Source organism: Pteropus vampyrus, unplaced genomic scaffold, assembly GCF_000151845.1.
Source record: "Pteropus vampyrus isolate Shadow unplaced genomic scaffold, Pvam_2.0 Scaffold10, whole genome shotgun sequence".
Classification (NCBI taxonomy): domain Eukaryota; kingdom Metazoa; phylum Chordata; class Mammalia; order Chiroptera; family Pteropodidae; genus Pteropus; species Pteropus vampyrus.
In genome coordinates, this window is record NW_011888791.1 from 14,809,640 (window position 1) to 14,831,883 (window position 22,244).

The following is a 22,244-nucleotide window of genomic DNA, read 5'->3' on the forward strand; positions in this document are numbered from 1 at the left end:
TTAAAACTACAAAGAAACCACAGAAGTAAGAGTGTAAGCAAGTGCTTACTAAATTAGGAATTTCAGGGCCTTAAATCCCTGAGGCTATGATATTCAGCACAGATCTAAACACTGTATACTTTGCCTTTACTTAAAAAGGAGTTAATAGTTTTTTCTTATTAGGAAACAAAACATTAAACCTGAATTTAAGAGGAAATTAAACAGTGATATGTCTTTGAAGTCTGCTTACAATTATAATTTTTATGACTCCTTTTTGTGAAAAATTATATTCTTGCAATATACAATATACATACATACATATATATACATATACACAAATTTCCATTTTGGGGACACTAGTCACAAATTACTTAATTTTCTTTTTAAATTATAGTTGACATACTATGTTTGTTTCAGGTGTACAACATAGTGATTAGACATTTATATAACTTACAAATTGATTACTCTATCTAGTACCCATCTGACACCATACATATAGTTATTGCAATATTACCAACTATATTCTCTATGCTGTACTTCACATCCTTGTGACTTTTTATAATTGACAATTTGTACATCTTAATCCCTTCCCTTTTTTTCACCCATTCCCCAAACCCCTTCCCAGCTGGCAGCCATTAATTTATTCTTTGTATCTGTGAGCTTGTTTCTGTTTGTTCATTTATATTGTTTTTAAGATTCCACATATAAGTGAAATCATATGGTATTTGTCTTTCTCAGACATTCCACTTAGCATAATGCTCTCTGTGTCCGTCCATAGTGCGGCAAATAGCAAGATTACCTTCTTTTTTTATGGCTGAGTAATATCCTGTTGTATATATGTACCATATCTTTATCCATTCATCTATCAATGGATGCTTAGATTGCTCCTATATCTTTGCTATTGTAAGTAATGATGCAGTGAACATAAAGATGTGTGTATCTTTTTGAATTAGTCTTTTGAATTTCTTCGGATAAATATCCAAAAGTACAATTGCTGGGTCATATTTTAATTTTTTGAGGAACCTCACTAATGTTTTCCATAGTGGCTGCTCCAATTTCCAGTCCCACCAACAGTGCATGACAGTTCCCTTTTCTCCATATCCTTGCCAACATTTGTTTGATGATACCCATTCTGACAGATATAAGATAATATCTCATTGTGGTTTTAATTTTCATTTCCCTGATGATTAGTAGTGGTTTCTTTTGTTTCCCTTGCCGGAGGAAACATATCCAAAAAAATATTACTAAGAGTGATGTCGAACGGTTTACTGCCTATGTTTTCTTCTAGCAGTTATATGGTTTTGAGTCTTACATTAAGTCTTTAGTCCATTTCGAGTTCATTCCTTTGTATGGTGTAAGAAAATGATCCCGTTTCATTTTTTCCATGTATCCGTTCAGTTTTCCCAACATCATTTATTGAATAGACTGTCCTTATCCCACTGTATATTCTTGCCTCCTTTGTCATTCATTAATTGACCATATAAGCACGGGTTTTTTTTCTGGACTCTGTTCTGTTCCATTGATCTGTCTGTTTTTATGCCAGTGCCATGTTGTTTTAATTACTATAGCCTTTTAGTATAGTTTCATATCAGGTAGTATGATAACTCCAACTTTGTTCTTCTTTCGCAAGATTGCTTTGGCTATTCAGTGTCTTTTGTGGTTCCATATAAATTTTAGGATTATTCTAGTTCTGTGAAAAATGCCATGGTATTCGATAGGGATTGCATTGAATCTGTAGATAGCTTTGGATAATATGGGCATTTTAACAATGTTAATTCTTCCTGTCCATGAGCACAGTATATTTATACCTTCCTCAATTTCTTTATTCAATGTCTTATGGTTTTCTGAGTACAGGTCTTTAACCTCCTTAGTTAAATTCATTCCTAGGGGAGTTTTTGATGCAGTTGTAAATGGGATTATTTTTTTAATTTATCTTTCTGATAATTTATTATCGATGTATAAAAATGCAACCAATTTCTGAATATTAATTTTGTATCATGCTACTTTACTGAATTCATTTATTCTAATAGTTTTTTGGTAGCTTCATTAGAATTCTCTCTATATAGTATCATGTCACCTGAAATAGTGACAGTTTTACTTCTTCCTTTCCAATTCAGATGCCTTTTATTTCTTGTCTCATTCCTGTGGCTAGCACTTCCAATGCTATGTTGAATAAAAGTGGTGAACGTGGACATCCTTGTCCTGTTTCTGGTCTTAAGGACAATGCTTTTAGCTTTTCTCAATTGAGTATGTTAGCTGTGGCTGTGGGTTTGTCACATATGGCCTTTATTATGTTGAGGTATGTTCCCTGTATTCTCACTTTGCTGAGAGTTTTTGTCATAAATGGATGTTGGATTTTGTCAAGTGCTTTTTGTGCATCTATTGATACGATCATATGATTTTTATCCTTCATTTTATTTAAGAGGTGTATCACATTAATTGATTTGCAGATATTTAACCAGCCTTGCATCCCAGGAATAAATCCCACTTGATCATAGTATATGGTCTTTTAATGTATTGCTGAATTCAGTTTGCTAATATTTAGTTGAGGAGTTTTACATCTTTGTTTATCAGTAATATTGGCCTATAATTTTCCTTTTTTGTAGTGTTTTTGTCTGCTTTCAGTATCAGGTTTATGCTGGCCTTATAAATGGTTTGGGGAGGCTTCCCTCCTCTTCAGTTTTGTTTTGTTTTGTTTTGTTTTGTTTTGTTTGGAATAGTTTGAAAAGGATAGGTATTGATTCTTTCTTGAATGGTGAAATTCACCTGTGAAGTCATCTAGTCCAGGGCTTTTGTTTGTTGGGAGTTTTTTAATTACTGATTCAATTCTGTTAGTAGTTAATGGTCTGTTGAGATTTTCTGTTTCTTCCTTATTCAGCCTTGGATGATTATATGTTTCTAGGAAGAAATTTATCCATTCCTTCTACGTTGTCCAATTTGTTGACATATGTTCATAGTATTTCCTGATTATCCTTTATATTTTTATAGTGTCGGTTGTCATTTCTCTTTCATTTCTGATTTTATTCATGTTTACGCTCGCGTTCTCTCCCTCTTCTTCTCCCCCTCCCTCCCTCTCCATCTCAGTCTGACTAAAAGTTTATCAATTTTGTTTATCTTTTCAAAGAACCAGCTCTTGGTTTCATTGATCTTTTCTATTGTTTTTTTAGACTCTCTTCATTTCCACTCTGATTTTTATTATTTCTTCCCTCTTACTCATTTTGGCTTTGTTTGTTCTTCTTTTTCTAGTTTCTTTAGGTATAAAATTAGTTTTTCTTGTTTATTACTGTAAATTTTCCTCTTAGAACTGCTTTGGCTGTGCCCCATAGATTTTGGATCATTGTCTTTTCATTTTCATTTGTCTCAGGGTATTTTTTTATTTGTTCCTTGATCTTGTTAATTCATTCACTATTTAATAGCATGTTATTTACCCTTCATGTGTTTGTTTTTCAATTTTCTTCTTGTAATTGATTTCTAGTTTCATACCATTGTGATTAGAGAAGATGCTTGATATGATTTCAGTCTTCTTAAATTTGAGACTTGTTTTATGTCTTAACATGTGGTTTGTTCTGCAAAATGTTCCATGTGCACTTGAAAAAAGTGTATATTCTACTGCTTTGGGGTGTAATGTCCTAAAAGTATCAACTAAGTATCTTGTCTAATGTGTCATTTAAGGTCACTGTCTCCTTGTTGACTTTCTGCCTGGATGATCTATCCATGATGTCACCGGGGTGTTAGTCTCCTACTACAACTGTATTACTGTCAATCTCCTTTTACATTTGTCAGTATTTGCTTAATATATTTAGGTGCTCCTATGTTGGATATGTAGATGTTTACAAAGTTATGTCCTCTTTTTAGATTTATGTTTTTATCATTATGAAATGCCCTTCTTTGTCTCTTGTTACAGCCCTTTATTATTTTTTTTTTATGGCCCTTTCTTTAAAGTCTTTTTTTGTCCGATGTAAGTATTGCTACTCCAGCTTTTTTGTTTCCACTTGCATGAAGTATCTTTTTCCATACCTGTACTTTTGGTCTGTGTGATTTTCAGTCTGAAGTCTGGGTCTTGTGTAAGTAGCATATGTACAAGTCTTGTTTTCTTATCCATTCAGCTACCATATGTCTTTTCATTGGAGCATTTAATCCATTTACATTTAAAGTAACTATTGATGGCTATGTAGTTATTGCCATTTTATTATTTGTTTTCTGATTGTTTTTGTAGTTCTCTTCCTTTCCTATTCTCTGGATCTCTCGTATGTTGATACTCTTCTATAGTGTCATGTTTAGATTCCTTTCTCCTGTTTCTTACATGTCTCTTGTAGATTTTTGGTTTATGGTTACCATGTGTTAATATATACCAAGCTATGTTTATAGCAGTTTATTTTAGGTTAATGGTCCCTTAAGTTTTTTTAGACTATTTCATTTATTTCAACTCTGATATTATTGACTACCATTTTTACTCACCCCTTCCACATTTGTTTTGTCATTTTTATATCTTTTGTGTATGTTTATGTGTATCCCTTAATTTATTCTAATAATTACACATGATCTTCCTACTTTTGCTTTTTAACCTTTATACTAGCTTTATAGTTGGTTGATCCACTGCTTTTACTGTTTCTCTGTCAAAATTTTTTTCTTTCCTATATTTTCTCATTTATATTTTTAATATTTTTTTCTACTTAAATCCCTTTAACATTTCTTGTAATACTGGTTCAGTGTTGATGAACTCCCTTAGCTTTTCTTTTTGTCTGGGAAACTCTCTCCTTTGATTCTAAATGATAATCTTGCTGGATAGTGTAATCTTGATTGTAGGTCCTTGCTTTTCATCACTTTGAATAATTTGTACCAGTCCCTCTGACCTGCAAAGTTGCTGTTAAAATATTAGCTCATAGACTTATGGGAGTTCCTTTGCATGTAACTGCTTTTCTCTTTCTGCTTTTAAGATTCTCTCTTTGTTTATAACCTTTGACATTTTAATTAAGATATGTCTTGATTTGGGCCTCTTTGGGTTTATCTTATTTGGGACTCTGCACTTCCTGGACTTGTATGTCTGTTTCCTTCTTCATGTTAGGGAAGTTTTCAGTCATCATTTCTTCAAATAGGTTTTCAATCTCTTGGCTCTCTTCTCCTTCTCATGCCCCTGTGATGCAAATATTAGCACATTTGTTGTCCTAGAGGTCTTTTAAAATATCCTCATTTTAAAATTTTTCTTTTTGCTGTTCCAATTGGGTGTTTTCCATTACCTTATCTTCCATATTACCTATCTGATCTCCTGCTTCTTCTAATCTACTTTTGATACCTTCTGATGTAGTTTTACTTCAGTTATTGTATTCTTCATTTCTGACTGGTTCTTTTTTGGTTTCTGTCTCATTGTGTAACTTTTCACTGAGTTCATTTACTTTTTGCCTAAGTTCATTGAGCATCGTTATAACCATCGTTTTGAACTCTCTATCTGGTAGATTGCTTGTGTCCATTTTGTTTAGTTCTTTTTGTGGAGTTTTGTCCTGCTCTTTTATTGGGAACATGTTTCTTTGCCTCCTTATTTTGACCAATTTCCTGTGTTTGTTTCTATGTATTAGGTAGATCTGCTACACCTCCCTGTCTTGGCACAATGGCCTTATGTAGTAGGTGTCCTGTGAAGCCCAGTGGCACAATTTTCCTGTTCACCTGAGCTGGGTACTCCAGAAGTGTCCCTTGTGTAGGTTTTGTGTGCCCTCCTCTTGTAGTTGAACCTTGATTATTGTTAACACATCAGTGGGTGGGATTGACCTTCAAGTTGACTGACTATGACTACAGTGGACAAGCTGTTGTGCACGGGGTTGACCCTGTGGAGCAGAACTTGCTTTAGTGGGGCTCTGGTGCCAGCTGAGTCCACGCTTTGGTAGTGTCGTTTGTGGAGCTGGTTTGGTGGTGCTCTGGTATGGTTTGAAGCCATTCACCAGGTATGTTCATTTTGGAGCCTCAAGGGAGGCGCTCCAGTACAGGCCAAGGTCAGCCGCCATTCATGCCCAGCTTTGGGCCATGTAATGGGAGCTAAGTGATCTGAGGTTGGTTGCTGTTTGTGCTGGGCCTAGGGACATCTGGGAGAGGCTGTGCTGCAAACTAAGGCCAGCTGCCAGTAGTACCAGGCTTGGGACTCTTTGCAGGGGACAATGATGTGAGCTAAGACCAGCCACCTCTGGTGCTGGAACCTGCTTAGTTAAAGCTACATTTCAGTCCAACACTGACTGAAGCTTATGCTGGGCTTGGGACCAACTGATGGGAATTACAATGCAGGTTGAGACTGATCACTGCTTTTGCTGGGCTTGGGGCTGCTTAGCAATATGTATGGGACACCTTGAGAGATTTTAGGCAAGTCTGCAGCACAAGCCGAGGTAGGCCGCTCCTATGGAAAAGTCACTGGAAGCAGCGTGGGCTGGAAGCGCTTGTTGGTTGGGTCTCAGAATCACCAGAGTGGGGTGAGCAGCATTAGCCAGGTTAATGGAGAGCTCAGATTTGGCACCCCTCTGTGCTAATGGATAAAGGTGGGGAGGGCTCAACAAAGGAGCAATGGCGCCTTCCAGTGCTTTGTCCCTAGAGATAGCCACCCTGACCCCTGCCCCTCCAGCCCTCACCTTGAAGCCAGTCAGTTCAGTTCCTCCCCATATGTCCCTGCTGCTCTTCAGGCTCCCATCCCTGCACTGGAACCCAGAGCAAGTCAGTTGGTGCAAGAGATTGAGTTTGTGCAAGGCTCCTCAGAGGACTGCCTAGGATTCCAGCAGCCCTTTGTCTCACTCATCTGCAATCCTTGCCTGTTTTCACAGCCAGATGTTATAGGGACTCCTTTTCATGGCACTGGTGCCTTGGGCTAAGGAGCCAGGTGTGGGGCTGGGACCCCTTACTCCTCAAAGGGGACCTTCTCATCCAAGATCTCTCCCGATTCTTAATCGTAAGGAACCTGCTTATTCTATATCTCCAGCCCTCCTGTGAATCTCCTTGTAACTTCTTTATATCCTTGGTTATAGGACTTCTATTTAGGTAGTCTTCAGATGGTTCTCAGTGATGGTTGTTCACTAGTTGTAATTTTGGTGTGCTTGTGGGAGGAGACTAGCACACTGTTTACCTACTCCACCATCTTGACCAAAAGTACCCACAAATTACATTTGAGCTAAATGTTTGTGCATCCTACTAGGCTTGCCATGGAAGTAGTGATCACAAAACTGAAAAATTTGCCTGACAGAAAAAGCAATTCAAAATTATATTAAGAAAATTATTGTGGAGCATGAAGGGTTGTTGCTTTGTTAAAACAAAATCTCCCTTTTATTTATTCTTTCTATACATTAGTAATGTGGTACTAATTAACCTTTGCAGTATTTTTTCATATTATCTTTTTCTCATTAGAAATCAGTGTCCTCACATTCAGGTAAGTGCAAAGTCCTTCTGTACATACTACAAATATTACAAAGAGTTATTGGACATGAATACAAGTATATTTCTTAAACTGACATTGAAAATTGTCCTCATGAAAACAGCACCTGCTGTTTACAAACATTCGACCCAAAGGTCAAAATAAACTTTATTCAGCACAATTGTACAGGGGACTTTTGGGTTTTTATATCCTTTATCTTTAGCACTGCTATGACATAAATAGGAGCAGCTGGTGGTATCCCCATTTAACATACAGGTAAACTGTGGCAGAGAATTCAGGACTTTCCAGGACTGGGCTGAAATAGAACCCCAATTTGACAGCTGGTCTTGACACAGTGACAGAGGCCCACAAATAATTTCATATATAAGTTTAAAATCAAAAGTACTACTTAAAATGAATAATGTTAATTTTATGAATTACAGATTAGATTTAAACTATACTATAGAAAATATTGGTTCCTTTTATTATTTTTAGAATAGTAATATTCCTTCCCTCCTTTTCTGCTTTTGCTGAAAGTAGAAGGAGGATTAGTGGATAATTATATTGCTGTGATTGCAGCACCTGTGTGTTATTTCTTTTGATTGGCTAGTTCTGTATTAAAGATTCCTACCAGCTAAAAGTCTCCCTCATCAAATGTTTTTTTTATTAGCTAGTTTTGGCTTGGGTGGTTTTAAATTTACAACAAAAACCTTCTTAATTCAACTTAGACTTGTACTTTAAATTTTGTTCTGGATTTGTTAGTATACCATTATCTTTTTTTCTATCTCACCCATTTCAGTTTAATTTCAGTGCCAGCGGCAACAGGCACTCACAGTAGGAATACAGTTGAGCTATCCTGTTGGTGCTACCCATCAAGTTTGTATATGCCACTCAATTTTGTAAGTACTAATAACTCTTCCCTAGAGAGCTGCCTTTTAAGAAGTGTCTAACCTCTTATAAGGAGATACAAGAATTAACCACTTTGGATTATGGTTACCATAATCCAGCACTGTTTGGAACTTTATCATTATCTCAGTCACCACATGAACCTTGTTTGTGGACTCAGGACTATGGTTTAAGTACTTAGAGTTCATTAAATCACTTCAATACTATGTTTTCTGAAGTAAAAAGGGGGAAAGATGTGAGTACTATAGATTGAGTTGGTTTGTTTTGATCTCATTTAGCCACATCAAATTTCAAAAATTATAAAGAATTTTTATGTGAGTTACCATAGACTATAATTATTTACTAAGCTAAACACTGTTTTCTGAAGATAACTCCCCCCAAAAAGGAAACTTCAGACATTAGCTTGCCTAATAAGTGTTGGTTTTTCATTTAAATTCAACCATGATTCCTTCTTTATGTCATTTTAGAAAAAAAAGCATTGTTTTCACTAATGAAGATATTTTGTAATTTTATTAAATACGTCCTGTTTTTATACAAAATGAGTACATTATATTTGGAAATTTTTAGCTCGTATAGCTTTATGTTAAGGTTTCTTCAGAGCTTAATAAATCACCTTTTATGTAGTGAAATAGAATTATATACTCTAAAATGTATTTTACCTAGATAGTCATTTCTTGCTTTAATAAATTTTACTATGCTGGAAATGTCCTCCCTGCTTTAGAAATATTAACATTTGCTTAATTTTTGTGTAAATTCTAAATATAATAAGATAAAGTAAAATATTTCATTTATAGGCCCTCTAAAAGTAGAGCATTTTAAAAGCAGGTAGGTGTCTCCACCCTACTTTTCATGAAGCATTTTACCCATTCAAGCAGACTTTTAAAAACAGCTTGTTTTGATAGCAGACTGTTCTCCTGTGGGCCTTCAGCCTTTGCTTCCTGGCAGCACCTTTGGTGCGAAAAGAGAGTGATCAATTGGGAGACTATCAGTGCCAGCATGCATAGAGTGATAAGTTAACACACCACTGGGAATTTCTAGGGCCCACCAAGATACTTCACTTCTAATGTGCTAACAAGCTCATTTTTCTACCTCTTGCCTCTTCAGTTATTTTTTTTCTCAGAAGAGCTTAGAAGTTGAGTGCATCAGGCATAATGAAAAGCTCTGTAGGAGGGAGAAGCAATAACCCCATTTTTCCCTTTTCAGCCAAATAGAAAATTAGTTTCTGGTAATACACAAAGGCCAGTATTTTTTGTACAAGGGGCACTGCTGTGAATCAAAGGACTCTATTAACTGCAGAAAATTCGGCAGCTGTGAATCTCCCCCAATGAAAAAAGTACTTTCCAACAAGTTGTGAGATATGTGGTATTATTTAGATTGAACCATCAGTTTCATCCTCTTCCATTTATAACTATACACCCTCTTTTGAAAGTGTACTATATTTCTTTTCTATGTTAACACTCAAAAATGTCTATATGATCTTTCCATAACATCCTTATCACTGTCATTTTAATATAGCATCTTGTGTTGCTACCCATTTCCTAAGTAAAATTATTTTGAAGTTCAGCCCCAGTGTATAGTATTAAAAATAATGGATAGCAAGGAATTGGGATTCAGATTATTTCAATATTTGATACATAAATTGTAATACAAGGAGCGTACTCAAGACATTTAGGGCACAAAAGACATTACAGTGTAAGTCAAGCACCTAATGAATATGTCTTAATAACCTTTTGTAAATGTAACTGGCTGTGGTATCTCCACTGAATTAGCATTTTTAATTATCTTTCTCAAATTTTTTTCTTGGTCTCAGTGGTAGACTTGGGCTACAATTTCTAGAATTGTAAAATTACAATAATTGAATTGCAATTTTTTTAAAAAAGGAATTTTGAGGAGAAAATATTAAAATTTTTGGAAAAAATCAGTGAAAAAAGAACCAATAGTCAAATTTTTTTAATATACTTATTTAAATGTCTTGTGTAAAGCCTATCAACATAGCACACTGAGTACAGCAGGAAAACTTTTAAAAGTTGTAGAAGAAAGGTTAACTGATTTCTCAGTTCAGGAACTATACGACATGAAGTCAGCATGTGAGTTTTTCCTGATAATTGTATGTTGCTGCCTGCTGCTCTACATTTTGACAGCCATTTCCATAGTTGCTTTCGTGAACAACAGAAATATTCTCTCTCTTTCTCGCCCTCTCTGTGCTAACAGCACAATCAGGCCTGCTGAAACAGGAAGCCTGGAGTGGGTTGTTCAAAAGCAACAACACTTCAAGGTACTGGTTGCTTGTCAATAATATCTGAGAAGGAAATGTGGTGAAAGGGAAGTACAGTATTTTTCTGTCAGTGTCAGTGCCCTGTAGATGCTTTGTTAGACAGCATTTAGGAGTCCTGTGGACTCTTTGCAAATATTCCTGCTTGTTTCAGTGTTATAATTGACTAGGTATTTTTTCCTGACATACAGATTCAACTATGTATTTATCTTAACCGCATGGAGTTATTCAAGGATTAGAGCAACAGTAGTCTTCCGTTCAAAATAAGAACAATTGTTGGGGGAAAATGCAGAGATTTTAGAAAAAAAGGAAGATACGCAGGAATTTTTCACAATAAATCTTTACAAATGAGAAAGATAGAATCTCAGACGTAGTATTTTAAGCAGCATTTTAATATTTATTGTGTGGCTTTTCAGAGTAAATCTGCAGCTCGAAGCTGATTAAAAAGGCAAAATGAGCCTAGGCTGACCTGATAGCAGTGGAATCCTTTCTCAAGTAAACTTTTACCTCTCTTCCAACAGTTTAGTATTATAATTATTTTCTGATAAATGACTCCCTGTTAAGCTGCCATTTATAGCAGTATCCTGAAGTATAAACTTACGTTAAAAACTGCATTTTTACTCTTTACAAAGCCATGCTTTTCATATATGCAAGAACAGTTGTGAATAATTATATTTATTAATGGCTTAGCAATCACAGTAGTCCTTTTTGATGAGATTTATTCTTTTCCAATGTAAGCTGCCTTTAAGTTCATCCTTAACTAAAGGAAATCAGCTATGAGGAGAGAGCGCGATACCTGCAAACAATTGTCCAGCATCACTTAGAACCAACGACATTTGAAGATTTTGCAGCACAGGTTTTTTCTCCAGCTCCCTACCATCATTTACCAGCTGATGCCGGTAAGATTAAAAACAAGTATTAGTTACTTGTCATTACTGGAACTTAAAATGCAATACCCTTTTGTTCTAAAAACTCTTAAAATGGAAAACTTGGTTGAATAAAATTCCAATCATTGGAATATATTTTTCATCATTATTTAATATTTGAATTTGGCCTATAAATTTGATTTATACTTTCTTTTACCTAAATGGAGTTTCTTTAAAAGTCAACAGTCTTCATGAAAGTACATGCACCACATTTTATCTGAGAGAGTGGGAGGTGACTGTTGTGTTTCATGGAATCATTACTGAAGTATCTGCAAAAGAAACAAGTCGAGCATGCACTCTGTCAACTTTAGAAGATCAAATTTTATGGCCAAGAATATTACCTTATCTCTGATTGTACAAATAAAGTTAAATAACTTGTCTAGATTTAGAAGTACTTAAAACTGAATTTTTATAATATTTAAAGATTATAAGAGGGTACTGCATTTTCACTATTAACTAATTTTGAAGAAATCAGTAAGTAAATAAATGACTCATGGCCTTCCTATTCTGTAATACTTTGCACTCCTTATGATTGTTTCATTTATTTTATTTTCCCTCTTTAGATCATTAAATATCAGTTCTGTTTATCTGAAGGTAAGACAAAGTGTCAACCAAAACATTCTTTGTTCTTTCCCCACTTCCTTTTTTAAAACTTAGCAAGCACTAAGCTTGTAACTCCAACAATAAGCAAACTTAACACTGCCCTGGTTAGTACTAAACATTTCAGAAATTGTCACTAAATTTTTTCCAGAATTATGCTTACTAACCCAAGTCTGCATGAAACACTAACACTGGTTCTGGGATAAAAATAACTAATAAAAACCCTTGACTGAAATTAGTTACATCTTGTTGTATTGACCTTTTTCGTTTCTCAGCATGAAAAAGTAGTACTACTGAATTGAAATGATGTGTCTTTTTATTTTGTAATGTGTGGCATTGTCATTGGATATCTTAATTCATCAAATAGTCATTCTGTTGTGTGCCTTGCACTGTACTAGGCACCTGAAATACAAGGATGACTTTTGTTATAGTGAGCCTTCAAGTTCTCTTTTACAAATTTTCTTTATATTAGACAAATTTATAAGGTACAGTACTCCTTTTCTGGCCTTATTTGAAAAAAAAAATTACTGTAATTCTCAATTGAGGCTTAGTTGATGAAGAAATTAAAGCTTTCATTCCTGTCACCACTTAAAGGCCATTATAAAAATAATTTTACCAAAAAACTTAGAGCCCTTTTGATTAATATTAAAGACCTAGCACAGAGAAAATTATATTAGACTAGGTTGAATCTTTTGAAAGATTTAAAAATCTAAGATTCACTTTAGTGGACTAAAAGATGGTAAAAGATATTAACAGGAATTAGCAACAAAATAAAAACTAAGTCTATCTGGAAATTTCATTTTTAATAGCATATCTGATAAAATAGGCATTATTAAAATAGATTTGAATAACACTTTGGTGTATCATATAGCAGAACTATAAATTTCACAACTGAAAAATATTGATAATAGGACCATGTTCAGACTAACTTCTCCCCTTAAATGTATAAAGGCTGTCAGTCTTCATGTTGTAGTTATTTACCATCTCGAGTCTTTCATGTTCCTCTTTCTAATGTTCTTTTTATATTTTGCCTATTATCCTGCACATTTCACCAGATATATAATATGGGAAGTAAGTAGTAGTCTTACTTTCTGAGACATTAAGTAAAAGATGTTACAGCAACCATATCAAGGCTCTGCTGGCTTCATTTTTTAATGTATTTCACTATATCATTTATTCTACAACTTGTTTAACATAAAACTTACAGTTAAATAGTAATGAATTCCAACATAAACCTCATACCATGCTACAAATTTTTTTCAGTTAATTTTTAAAAATTGTCTTTGCCTTTAGGAACCATTAGAAACATATACTCTAATTTTTGAGAGGGTGTTTTTACCTGTAAATAACTTGGTCCAGTATTACCAAATTCATTTTGGGGGTTTTTTTTGCAGACTTTTATAATGTTATTAAACATAGAAATTTTTAGCAGAGTAGTCTTCAGTTCAACACATTATAAAAACAAAATATTTACTCCTACAGCAACAAAAACATTGTTACCTGAAGAATCTTTTTCTTCCAGTCATCTCAGATTTTAATTTTCTTTCCTAAACCATACCTGTACATATGGAACACCCTTTGAAGTTATAAGTCAAAATGGGAGAGAAGACATGAAATAAACCACATATTAGCAATATATACCTGACTTTAAAAAATTACCTAGTAGCATAATTCCAAGTAAAATAAACCTTAAATATCCTATACATACTCTATGTATATAAAATAATACTGATCAATACTAATGCAATAATTTGAAATTGTTTTAAAGTAATGCCAGTATGACAATCATATAATCAATCCTATAATTCTATTCAGTGGGACAGTATGGAAAAATACTATTTAAGTTGACAACTTGATTTAAGATTATCTAAAACTTACTTTCTGGTTAACAGTAATGTACCAATTGTGATGTAATTGAAATCCAAAAGAGGATTTTTCTATAATTTTTAGTATTTGAATAGATATGAAAAACATTTTTGGTGTATTATAGTTGATCCATAAATTTCATAACTGCGTTTTCTCAAAATGGACTCTGTCTGTGGCTGTAGACTGATACTTAAGGGAATTTATTTTTATCCCTAAGGTCATTGAGGGGAGGTATCGTGATGTCACACTTTGTTGATCTTCCATAACTACATTAAAACATTATTAGATTGTTCTTGTCCCATATTTTTTTTAAAAAAAAATTACAGGAAAAAAAAATCCCTTTATCTTTGTCAGGCATGTGTGTGGAAAATATCAAAAGTTTTACTGTAACCTTCTTTAACTTTTTTTATATTCATGAAAAAAAACCTCTCCTCTGACACTAAGCTTTAAAATGAAATTACTCTTCTTCTTGGCCAGTTTACATTAGTAGTTCAAAATCTAGATATTTTTCACTACCATTACCATTGTCTTTTTAAAGCAGTTTTTTTTTTTTTTAATAAAAGAAATAGAATACCAACAAACAGGATCCTGTTTTGCTGAAAGTGCACAATAAATATTAAATTGTCTTTGTCAATTTCCACGTTAAAAATAACACCCATTTTTTTCATGTGTTGTCTTTAATATCACCTTCCATAATTATTTTTAATGTCTATTGTGTAGTATATCTAGAATTACCTCTAATACTCTACTGCTTTAATTGAGTTAGTAGATAACTCCCTTTGGATATATTGTTTTTCTGCAAATTAGAAATTTTAGTACTTTAAAATTTAAAGGGTTGGCTGGTGTTTGACTATATATGCATATATACACACACATAAATATACATATATCTATACATGCATACCACTGTATATTAACCTTTAGAAAACTTATAAGTTCCTATTTAAATAAATATAAAAATTAGCAATAAGATTCATAGAAATAATGTCATCAAGATAAGAAGTAATCTAGATAGTGATTATGATGAAGAGTAGCATCTAATCTTCCTTCATTCTGATCTATTTTACTGTTTTTTTTACAAAATCTGTATTGCCACATGTAGATGGGATAGCATTATGATGGTCAGATTCATCTCTTTGAATCTTTGGATGGAATGAATCATCAAAATTTAGCCATTGCTTTAGGTAACCTTTTTAGCTCAGTGTTCTTCTTTAAAAGTTATTTTAAACTTTTCTTATTTTCCCAGGCTCTGAGATGATCTGAAAGAATATATTTTAGGTCCTCAGAAGGTAGTTGATATATATATCCATCCTAAAATTTGTTAATGCCAACAAGAAAATTAGTTTCCTTCAATTTCTAAGCTATAGATTTGTTCACTATTTTTTTAAAAATAGATTTCTAATCATATTATCACTAGGTTAGCTTGAAATTATAAGCAGCCAGTTGTATTTTCTTTTCAATAATATTTTGAACTTGGAAATTTGGCTTCTATGTTGTTGACCAAGAGTCAAATAATATCACATCTTAAATAAAGTCCATTCGCCTTTTATGACAGTAATTACTAGGTTTAGTTTCTTTATAGAACATTCATTCAAATTTTATAATGAAAATAGTAAAATAAGAATTGAACAATTACTGAGTGCTAGGCACTGTGTTAAATACTATACATGCACTCTCATTTAATTTTCATGGCAGTTCTATGAAATTTAAAAAAAAAAATAGCTTACCCAGAGTTACCTGGTACTTTGGTAAAGCCAGAGTCTGATTTCAGCATCCATGATCTCAACTATCATAATTACCTATTTAGTATAAATATTTTTAGCCTCTTCTTGCTGTTGAAAGACAGAGGAGAGAAATTACCCAATAACAGTCATATTTACAAATTAGACATTAAGATTTTTATTTTGAAGGCTCTACTTTCCTGCTCATTGAAAAGTCTTTTTCTTTTTCTTTTTCTTTTTTTTTTTAAGTTTCAAGGTTGCCATGGCAGAAGTGTAGGCTTTGGAATCAGACTGATCTGGATTTAAATCCTTGTTCTGCTATTTATTATCTGCATAATCTCAAATAAATTAATCTATCTTAAACCCAGTTTTCCCATTTGTAAGGAGATAAAATATGATAGGCTTATACTGATATGTTCTAAGTCTGCAATAATGATAATTCTTGAATGTCTTAAAATGAAACTTGTTTGCTTGTACTTCTGTATTATTTTATCTTAAATTCTGTTACTTCCTTTATGACGTTCAGTGGTGTATCCATGCTAATCTTAATCACTTATCAACTCCTTTAACAATATTAAAGCAGTAAGATTATTTGAATAATATGTATCCTTAATATAAAGTTATATTTTGTAGGAATATCAGCGTAAGAGTAGATAAATTATCTAATTCCCCCAAAACTAAACTTACCAGTGTGTTGTGTTCTCCACATTTCAATAGTTATATTTTGTAAGTAATCCCTTTTTTCAAAAATATTTTTAATTTCTATCTTTTTTGTAAGCCTCATCTGCTCTGATTCAGTCTTTTCACTCTTATCTGTTTAGTAGCTTTTTATATAGCTGCACTTACTGTGTACCTGCTTGCTCTGTGCCAGGATCTTTGCATATGTAGTCATTCACCCCTCCAACTTTGCAAAATAACTAGGATTGTCTCTATTTTACAAATAAGAAAACTGTCTTGTGTCAGTTTGCCCAATATCTAACAGTTAGTAACATGATGACAGACTTGGCATTTAACCCATGTCTAATCCATGCCCATGCTCTGACACATCACATTGCCTCTTCATTATTAATTGGAATCGCTTTCAAAGTACAGTATTTTTTAAAGGCTATATTTATCCAATAACTTCAGCAGTTTTAAACTGGTCATAGCTATCAGCAAACAGTGCAAACAAAGGCACAATAAATAACAGTCCTTTGAGTTTCCTTTTACAACCTGTAGATCCCCAGTCATAGTCATATTATCTATAATAGTTCATTGTAATCAATGCACAATATATGAATCGATTTATTATACCACCAAGATACAGATGTAATCTGTGTAAGTACTGTATAAATGTTAGTAATAGATACAGTATGTGTAAACATAGGAGCCCATAGATACTTTTTAAACTTTCTACTTGAAGCCTTATTCATAGAAATAATTAAATCAGCATTCTTTATTACTTGGATGATATAAATCAGTACTTAGGCAGAATAGGATATGAAATGAAATCTAGGTATCACTATATTCTTTACATCTAAAATTGAGATCTAGCCACTGTAAATTATTTTTACATTTTGGATTTGCTGAGTTTATACCATAAATATCTGCTAAAACATGAGGAGGTACTCATAGCTATATACCCCACACACTAAAAAGCCTGATTTGACTTTCAGTTGACTGAAGGGGGGATTTTCACCCTGAAGGCAGTAAAGAAGACGTGGAGGAATTCCTGCTTTTGAGAAAATATTCTTTGAATTTGACATACTGTAAAGCATGTTCTCCAGTAAAACTTCATAATGATGGAAATGTTCTTTATCGGCACTGTCCAGGATGGTTGCCACTAACTATGTGTGGCTGCTTAACATTTGAAATATAGATAATGCACCAAGATGCCAAGTTTTTATTTTTATTAATCCTAATGTGGGTATGGCTATCAGGTTGGACAGTACAGCTCTAGAGATTTTCTGACTGAACGATTAGGATCACATACCAGCCAATACAGTGAACTCTTTGAAAGGTAGATGTTTATAGACTCGCTCATAGACTTTTTTTTTTCTTTTCTTTTTTCCTATTTGAACTTGTTTTGTTAGTTGGTAAGTATAACATTTGAATTTACAAAGCATTGTCCATTGTGAGGCATTGTCACCTAACTCATTGCATGACCAATTATATTTCATATTAAAAACCTGATTACTCTCTTCTCTGCTCCTCATTTAACACCTGTAAAATTCTGCACTGTGTCTCTCATGTCTGTTATATATCTTCTCTTTTGTTTTCTGACTTCTGCTCGCTACTCCATTTCTTCATTTACAACAAAGAAAGAAATGCAGTGATAGTTCTCTTCCTCCCAAAACCTCCGCTAGAAAACATTGGCCATCTCAAGGTAAACAAACATGGGAAGGCCTCATGATTGGCTGGGAATAATATGCATTACAGAAAAGCATGAGCAACTGCTCTTCACCTTCCTTCTGCCATCCATCTGCAGTGCTTCCCTAAAAAGGGCCATGGATTCATATTCTTCCCTAGGTTTTCCAGTATGGGTCCAGTATCAGCCAATTCAGATCTTCAGGAAGAGTAAAGGTGAACGGAAATTTTTTTTTCTTGTATTTTGAAGGCCAACCTCATTTCAATTAGAAAAGAATGTTGGAGAAGTTACTTTGAAAAGAACAGCAGTTGACTTGGATTATAAGTAATAATATTTTTTCCTTGATCGTAAAGTATAATTAGAACTTTTGGCCTTAAAAACATTTTGACGTATTCTGCCGAGATGCATTCTTAATAAAAGTGATACATCTCAATAGGATTCGTATCCCTTATTGAATGGTCTTGCGTTTCCTTATAAGCATTTATAACTTCAATTTAGGCGTGAATGTTTTATTATACGGAAGTGCTAGTATAATCATTTCCAAGCTTAAAGCATCAGGTGCTACACTGGCTAACAAACGTGCCAAAAGTTCCCCTACAAAGTAAAGAGATGTGTAAATTTAAGCCTGCAACCTGTGTGATGTTTGTTGTGACACAAAGAAAATTTTTCATGTGTATTAGACCCAGAAAATCTAAAGTGCCTTAAAATATACAGAATTTTTTTAATTTTGTTATTCTGTTATGTTTGCAGATTTTTTTGGAGGGAGAAGGGCTCTTGTTCCAAGAAATATTTGAGAGCCTACAGTGTGCAAAGTTCTACAGAGTTACTGTATATTAGAGAATCATAATTCATAGAAATAAAGACCTACTTTATGAATGACGAAGAATTTTCTAATTTGAATGTTTTTTTTTCTTTTAAAATTTTATATATTTTTTTCTTTTAAAATTTTATAATTAATTCTATTGGTTACCTACTTTTTAGGACTGGATAATGTAATTGCCAAAGTTTAAGTTAAGGAAAACAAAAGCATCGCTTATCTCTTCTGAATTGTGACACTTTGAGGGGTCAGTTTGTCTTTTTCGACTGACCTTCATGAAAATTCTTGTCCTCTTCCTTCCCCCAGGAATTTATCTTGCTCCTTCTTAAAAGCATATTTAAATACCTAGCATGTGTCATGGTCCCATAGTGAATTCCTTTTTGGAACCAACTGGTACCCTTATTTTCAACTTTGAGCAATGAATGCCCTTTTCTTGGTTATATCCTAGAGATAGGAATTGGTCCTTCTTACCTGCTCCTTAAGCCAGTCCTGCATGCTAATGATGCTTTGGATCCTTGTCCTTTCTGGCCCAAAGATTTTGCTTCCCATTGCTTTTTCTGGGGAGTTCTCTTGGTTGGTTCTGGCTCTGGAAATAATGATTGGCGCTTTCTTGCTAATATGACATGAGCCACCAGGTGACTGGTTGTTAAATAAAATATTAGTTGATTGTTGTAACAAGCAAGTTTTGGGCTTGCTCTTTCCTTTCAAAAGACCTCATTAAGGGTTAGGATCCACTGCTACAGATCAGTGGCAAAAGGTTGTTTCTTATGGGATGAGAGATTGGATGAACGACCTGTGCTAATGCTCTTGCTTTTTCCCACAGGCTCCTACCCAGAGATTCTACCCAGTGAAACTCCCACAGCAACGCAGGTAGATGGGGCTGACCTGGCCTCTCCAATGTCTCCTCGAACTAGCAAAAGTCGTATGTCCATGAAGCTGCGTCGTTCTTCCGGCTCAGCCAATAAATCCTAAGGAGACAAGCAGCCCAGCAATGATCAGCAGCAGCCACCTTGCATGAACACAGTGTTAACCCTTTAAGGCTCTCATGTTTGCCGTAACATGCATGTTTTTTCCTGAGCATTTATTTTTAAAAACACTGGATTTAAATAATTTGTAACTTAGTATTTTAGATTTGGGTTGTTTATTCAATTGGTTTTTTCCCCCACACTCCAAGCTGCCGTATTTTGAGGGGGAGGTAGGGGGTGGAGTTTTATTCTACACCCTTTACCTTTCTAGATAATTATGTCTAAGTAGTTTTAATTTCATGATTAACTTTGAGCCAAAATATAGTTGGACACATAGTCTCATTATTTTATTTATCGTGCCCCATTGCAACTTTATGGGCTCAGTAAATATATAATTTTTTTACAAATGTAAATTTTTAAATTTAAGCATTTCTAAAGTTATGGCAAAGGTTGCAAATCTGTTAATACACAGAATGTGTATGGATTATTTATGTTATGAAAATAAAACAAAATAAATGGTCTTTTAGCATCTCAAATTCTAACTGAAATAATTCTGGCATTATCTTTTTCTTTCCAAAACAATGCCTCATTTCTTGGCTGTGCAGACGATGCCATGACATATCTAATAACCAGAAAAATCACTGTGCTGAACTTTTATTTATGTTTAGTTTCCAAATATTTTTCTAATGTTTTGCTTTTTAAATGGTATCACTGTTAAATGCTTTTTTTTTTTTTTTTTTGAGATTATAGCCCTTTATTATTGGCTGCTGGATCCTGGCGTATCTGTTCTTTCTTAAGTACCAAAAAGGAGGGACTTGGGAGGAAGAAGGAAAAAACTTTTCTGATATAAATGTGTTACTTAAATTATGTGTATTTAAAAAGAAAAGGAACATGACCCAGGAGTCTAAGTTGAGTCTAATATTGTTAATAGTGAACGTGCAGGTGCAGGTTGGTATACATTCCACCCTCCAGATGTATTTTCCTACAGTAGATAAGCTGCTTACATTTTGCTCATATTTTGTTTTGAACGGCCATCTCCTAAGGAAATGTAGCATGACATTGGTACTAACTGCATGTGTAAATACATCGTACTGGGATACTATAAAATATAAATTATGTATCATCGTTCATGTAGTATCTACAAATTTGTAACAGTGAAAAAATATATATGGTATTTAATAACAATAAAAATATCACTTATGTCCATGAGTGTTTTGTCTCATATATTTGCAGACTTAATAAGCAGGGCTATATGACTAATAGATGTAAAGCATAACCCTAGTTTATCTTAATCGTGAAAAATAAATTTTAATTCTCAGGATAAAACTCCAACTTATTTCTCAGAGACCCTACCACAGTTATTAAAAATGTAGGAAATTTTACACCTTCATAAGGGCTGGCCAGAAACTTCACCCAGTGCACTTGGATAAAGCATTAATTTATCTCAGCCTCATGCTTCTTTGATTCTTAAATTTCACTTTGTTTTATAATATACATTTAGGGACAAAATTTTTATAGGCAGTTTCTAAAACCTGTGCACTTGTTTTATTTTCTTATAAAAATAAATATCTATGAAACTATGTAGAAAATAAATTTCTTTCAAAGCTTATGTAAAAGATAAGCAAATGGCCCTGGGAACAATATAAACAGTTTTCCAGAACCAAGGTGAATTACAAAAGAAAATCAAAATAACTGCTTACATTTCTATAGTGCTTTCATTTTTTTTTTAAATGAACAACTAATGGATTGATGATGTTACAAAATGGAGTAAAAATACCAACTTGAAATAGTGAAATTAACTAGCACAGTTAACATGATTTTTGTTTCATCAGATAATACTATTTATCAGCTTTTTAAAAAAACTTTTTAAATTTATTTTCTGTTGACATTTTAGAATGATAAAGTATCTTTAGCTTTAAAAAACAGTGCATATTCTTTGCCTTTTGGAGCTCAGTCTGTGCGGCCATACTTCAAAGGAAATTTTCCTATTGCATTTCCACACCATTACATTCATTTACAAAATATGACTTCTGTCTGTAGTCTGTCTAAATGAGTCGCTAGGATTCTAAAGTAGGATACTGGCTTTGAGGAGATAAGAAATGTGGTTTTGAAAAATAGGCTGTGTTCAATGGGATTCTTAAGACAAACACAGAACACAAAGCACCAGCTATGTATATTTATTTGGTGGTAAGCATCTTACAAATACGGGCTATCTGTCAAGCAATACTCAGCCAGTGTCCCAAACTCTGGCTATTAGGGCATGGGTACAAAAGGTACACTGAATGTGGTTTACAAAAAGAAATTCTAAAACAGGTTGCTGAAAAGAAAATAATGAATATTGAATGAATTGCCATTCAGTTCCATAGTGGATTATAGGTATTAACATCTTCCTTAAGCTGAACATAGTTTCGTATATAATACATAGTATGAGTTTACGAGAGAAACATTAAACAGTTTGGATGAA

At 33.7% G+C, this 22,244-nt stretch overlaps 1 protein-coding gene across 7 annotated transcripts in view; it reads left to right on the top strand.

Moving 5' to 3' along the window:
* The window catches only part of RALGAPA1 (Ral GTPase activating protein catalytic alpha subunit 1), a 229,977-nt gene extending 208,988 nt beyond the window's left edge, over positions 1–20,989 (top strand). For 2 of the 7 annotated variants that reach the window (XM_011376633.2, XM_011376615.2), the window contains exons 39-41: positions 11,313–11,437; positions 12,028–12,058; positions 19,639–20,165. In XM_011376633.2, the coding sequence (XP_011374935.1) occupies positions 11,313–11,437; positions 12,028–12,035 (133 nt within the window). In that variant the 3' untranslated portion in view covers positions 12,036–12,058; positions 19,639–20,165. Of the gene's footprint in view, positions 1–11,312; positions 11,438–12,027; positions 12,059–18,159; positions 18,214–19,638 lie in introns of all 7 variants that reach the window. The other 5 variants (XM_023522344.1, XM_011376598.2, XM_011376608.2 and 2 more) reach the window with 3 other exon arrangements.
* Positions 20,990–22,244: the final 1,255 nt, after the last annotated feature.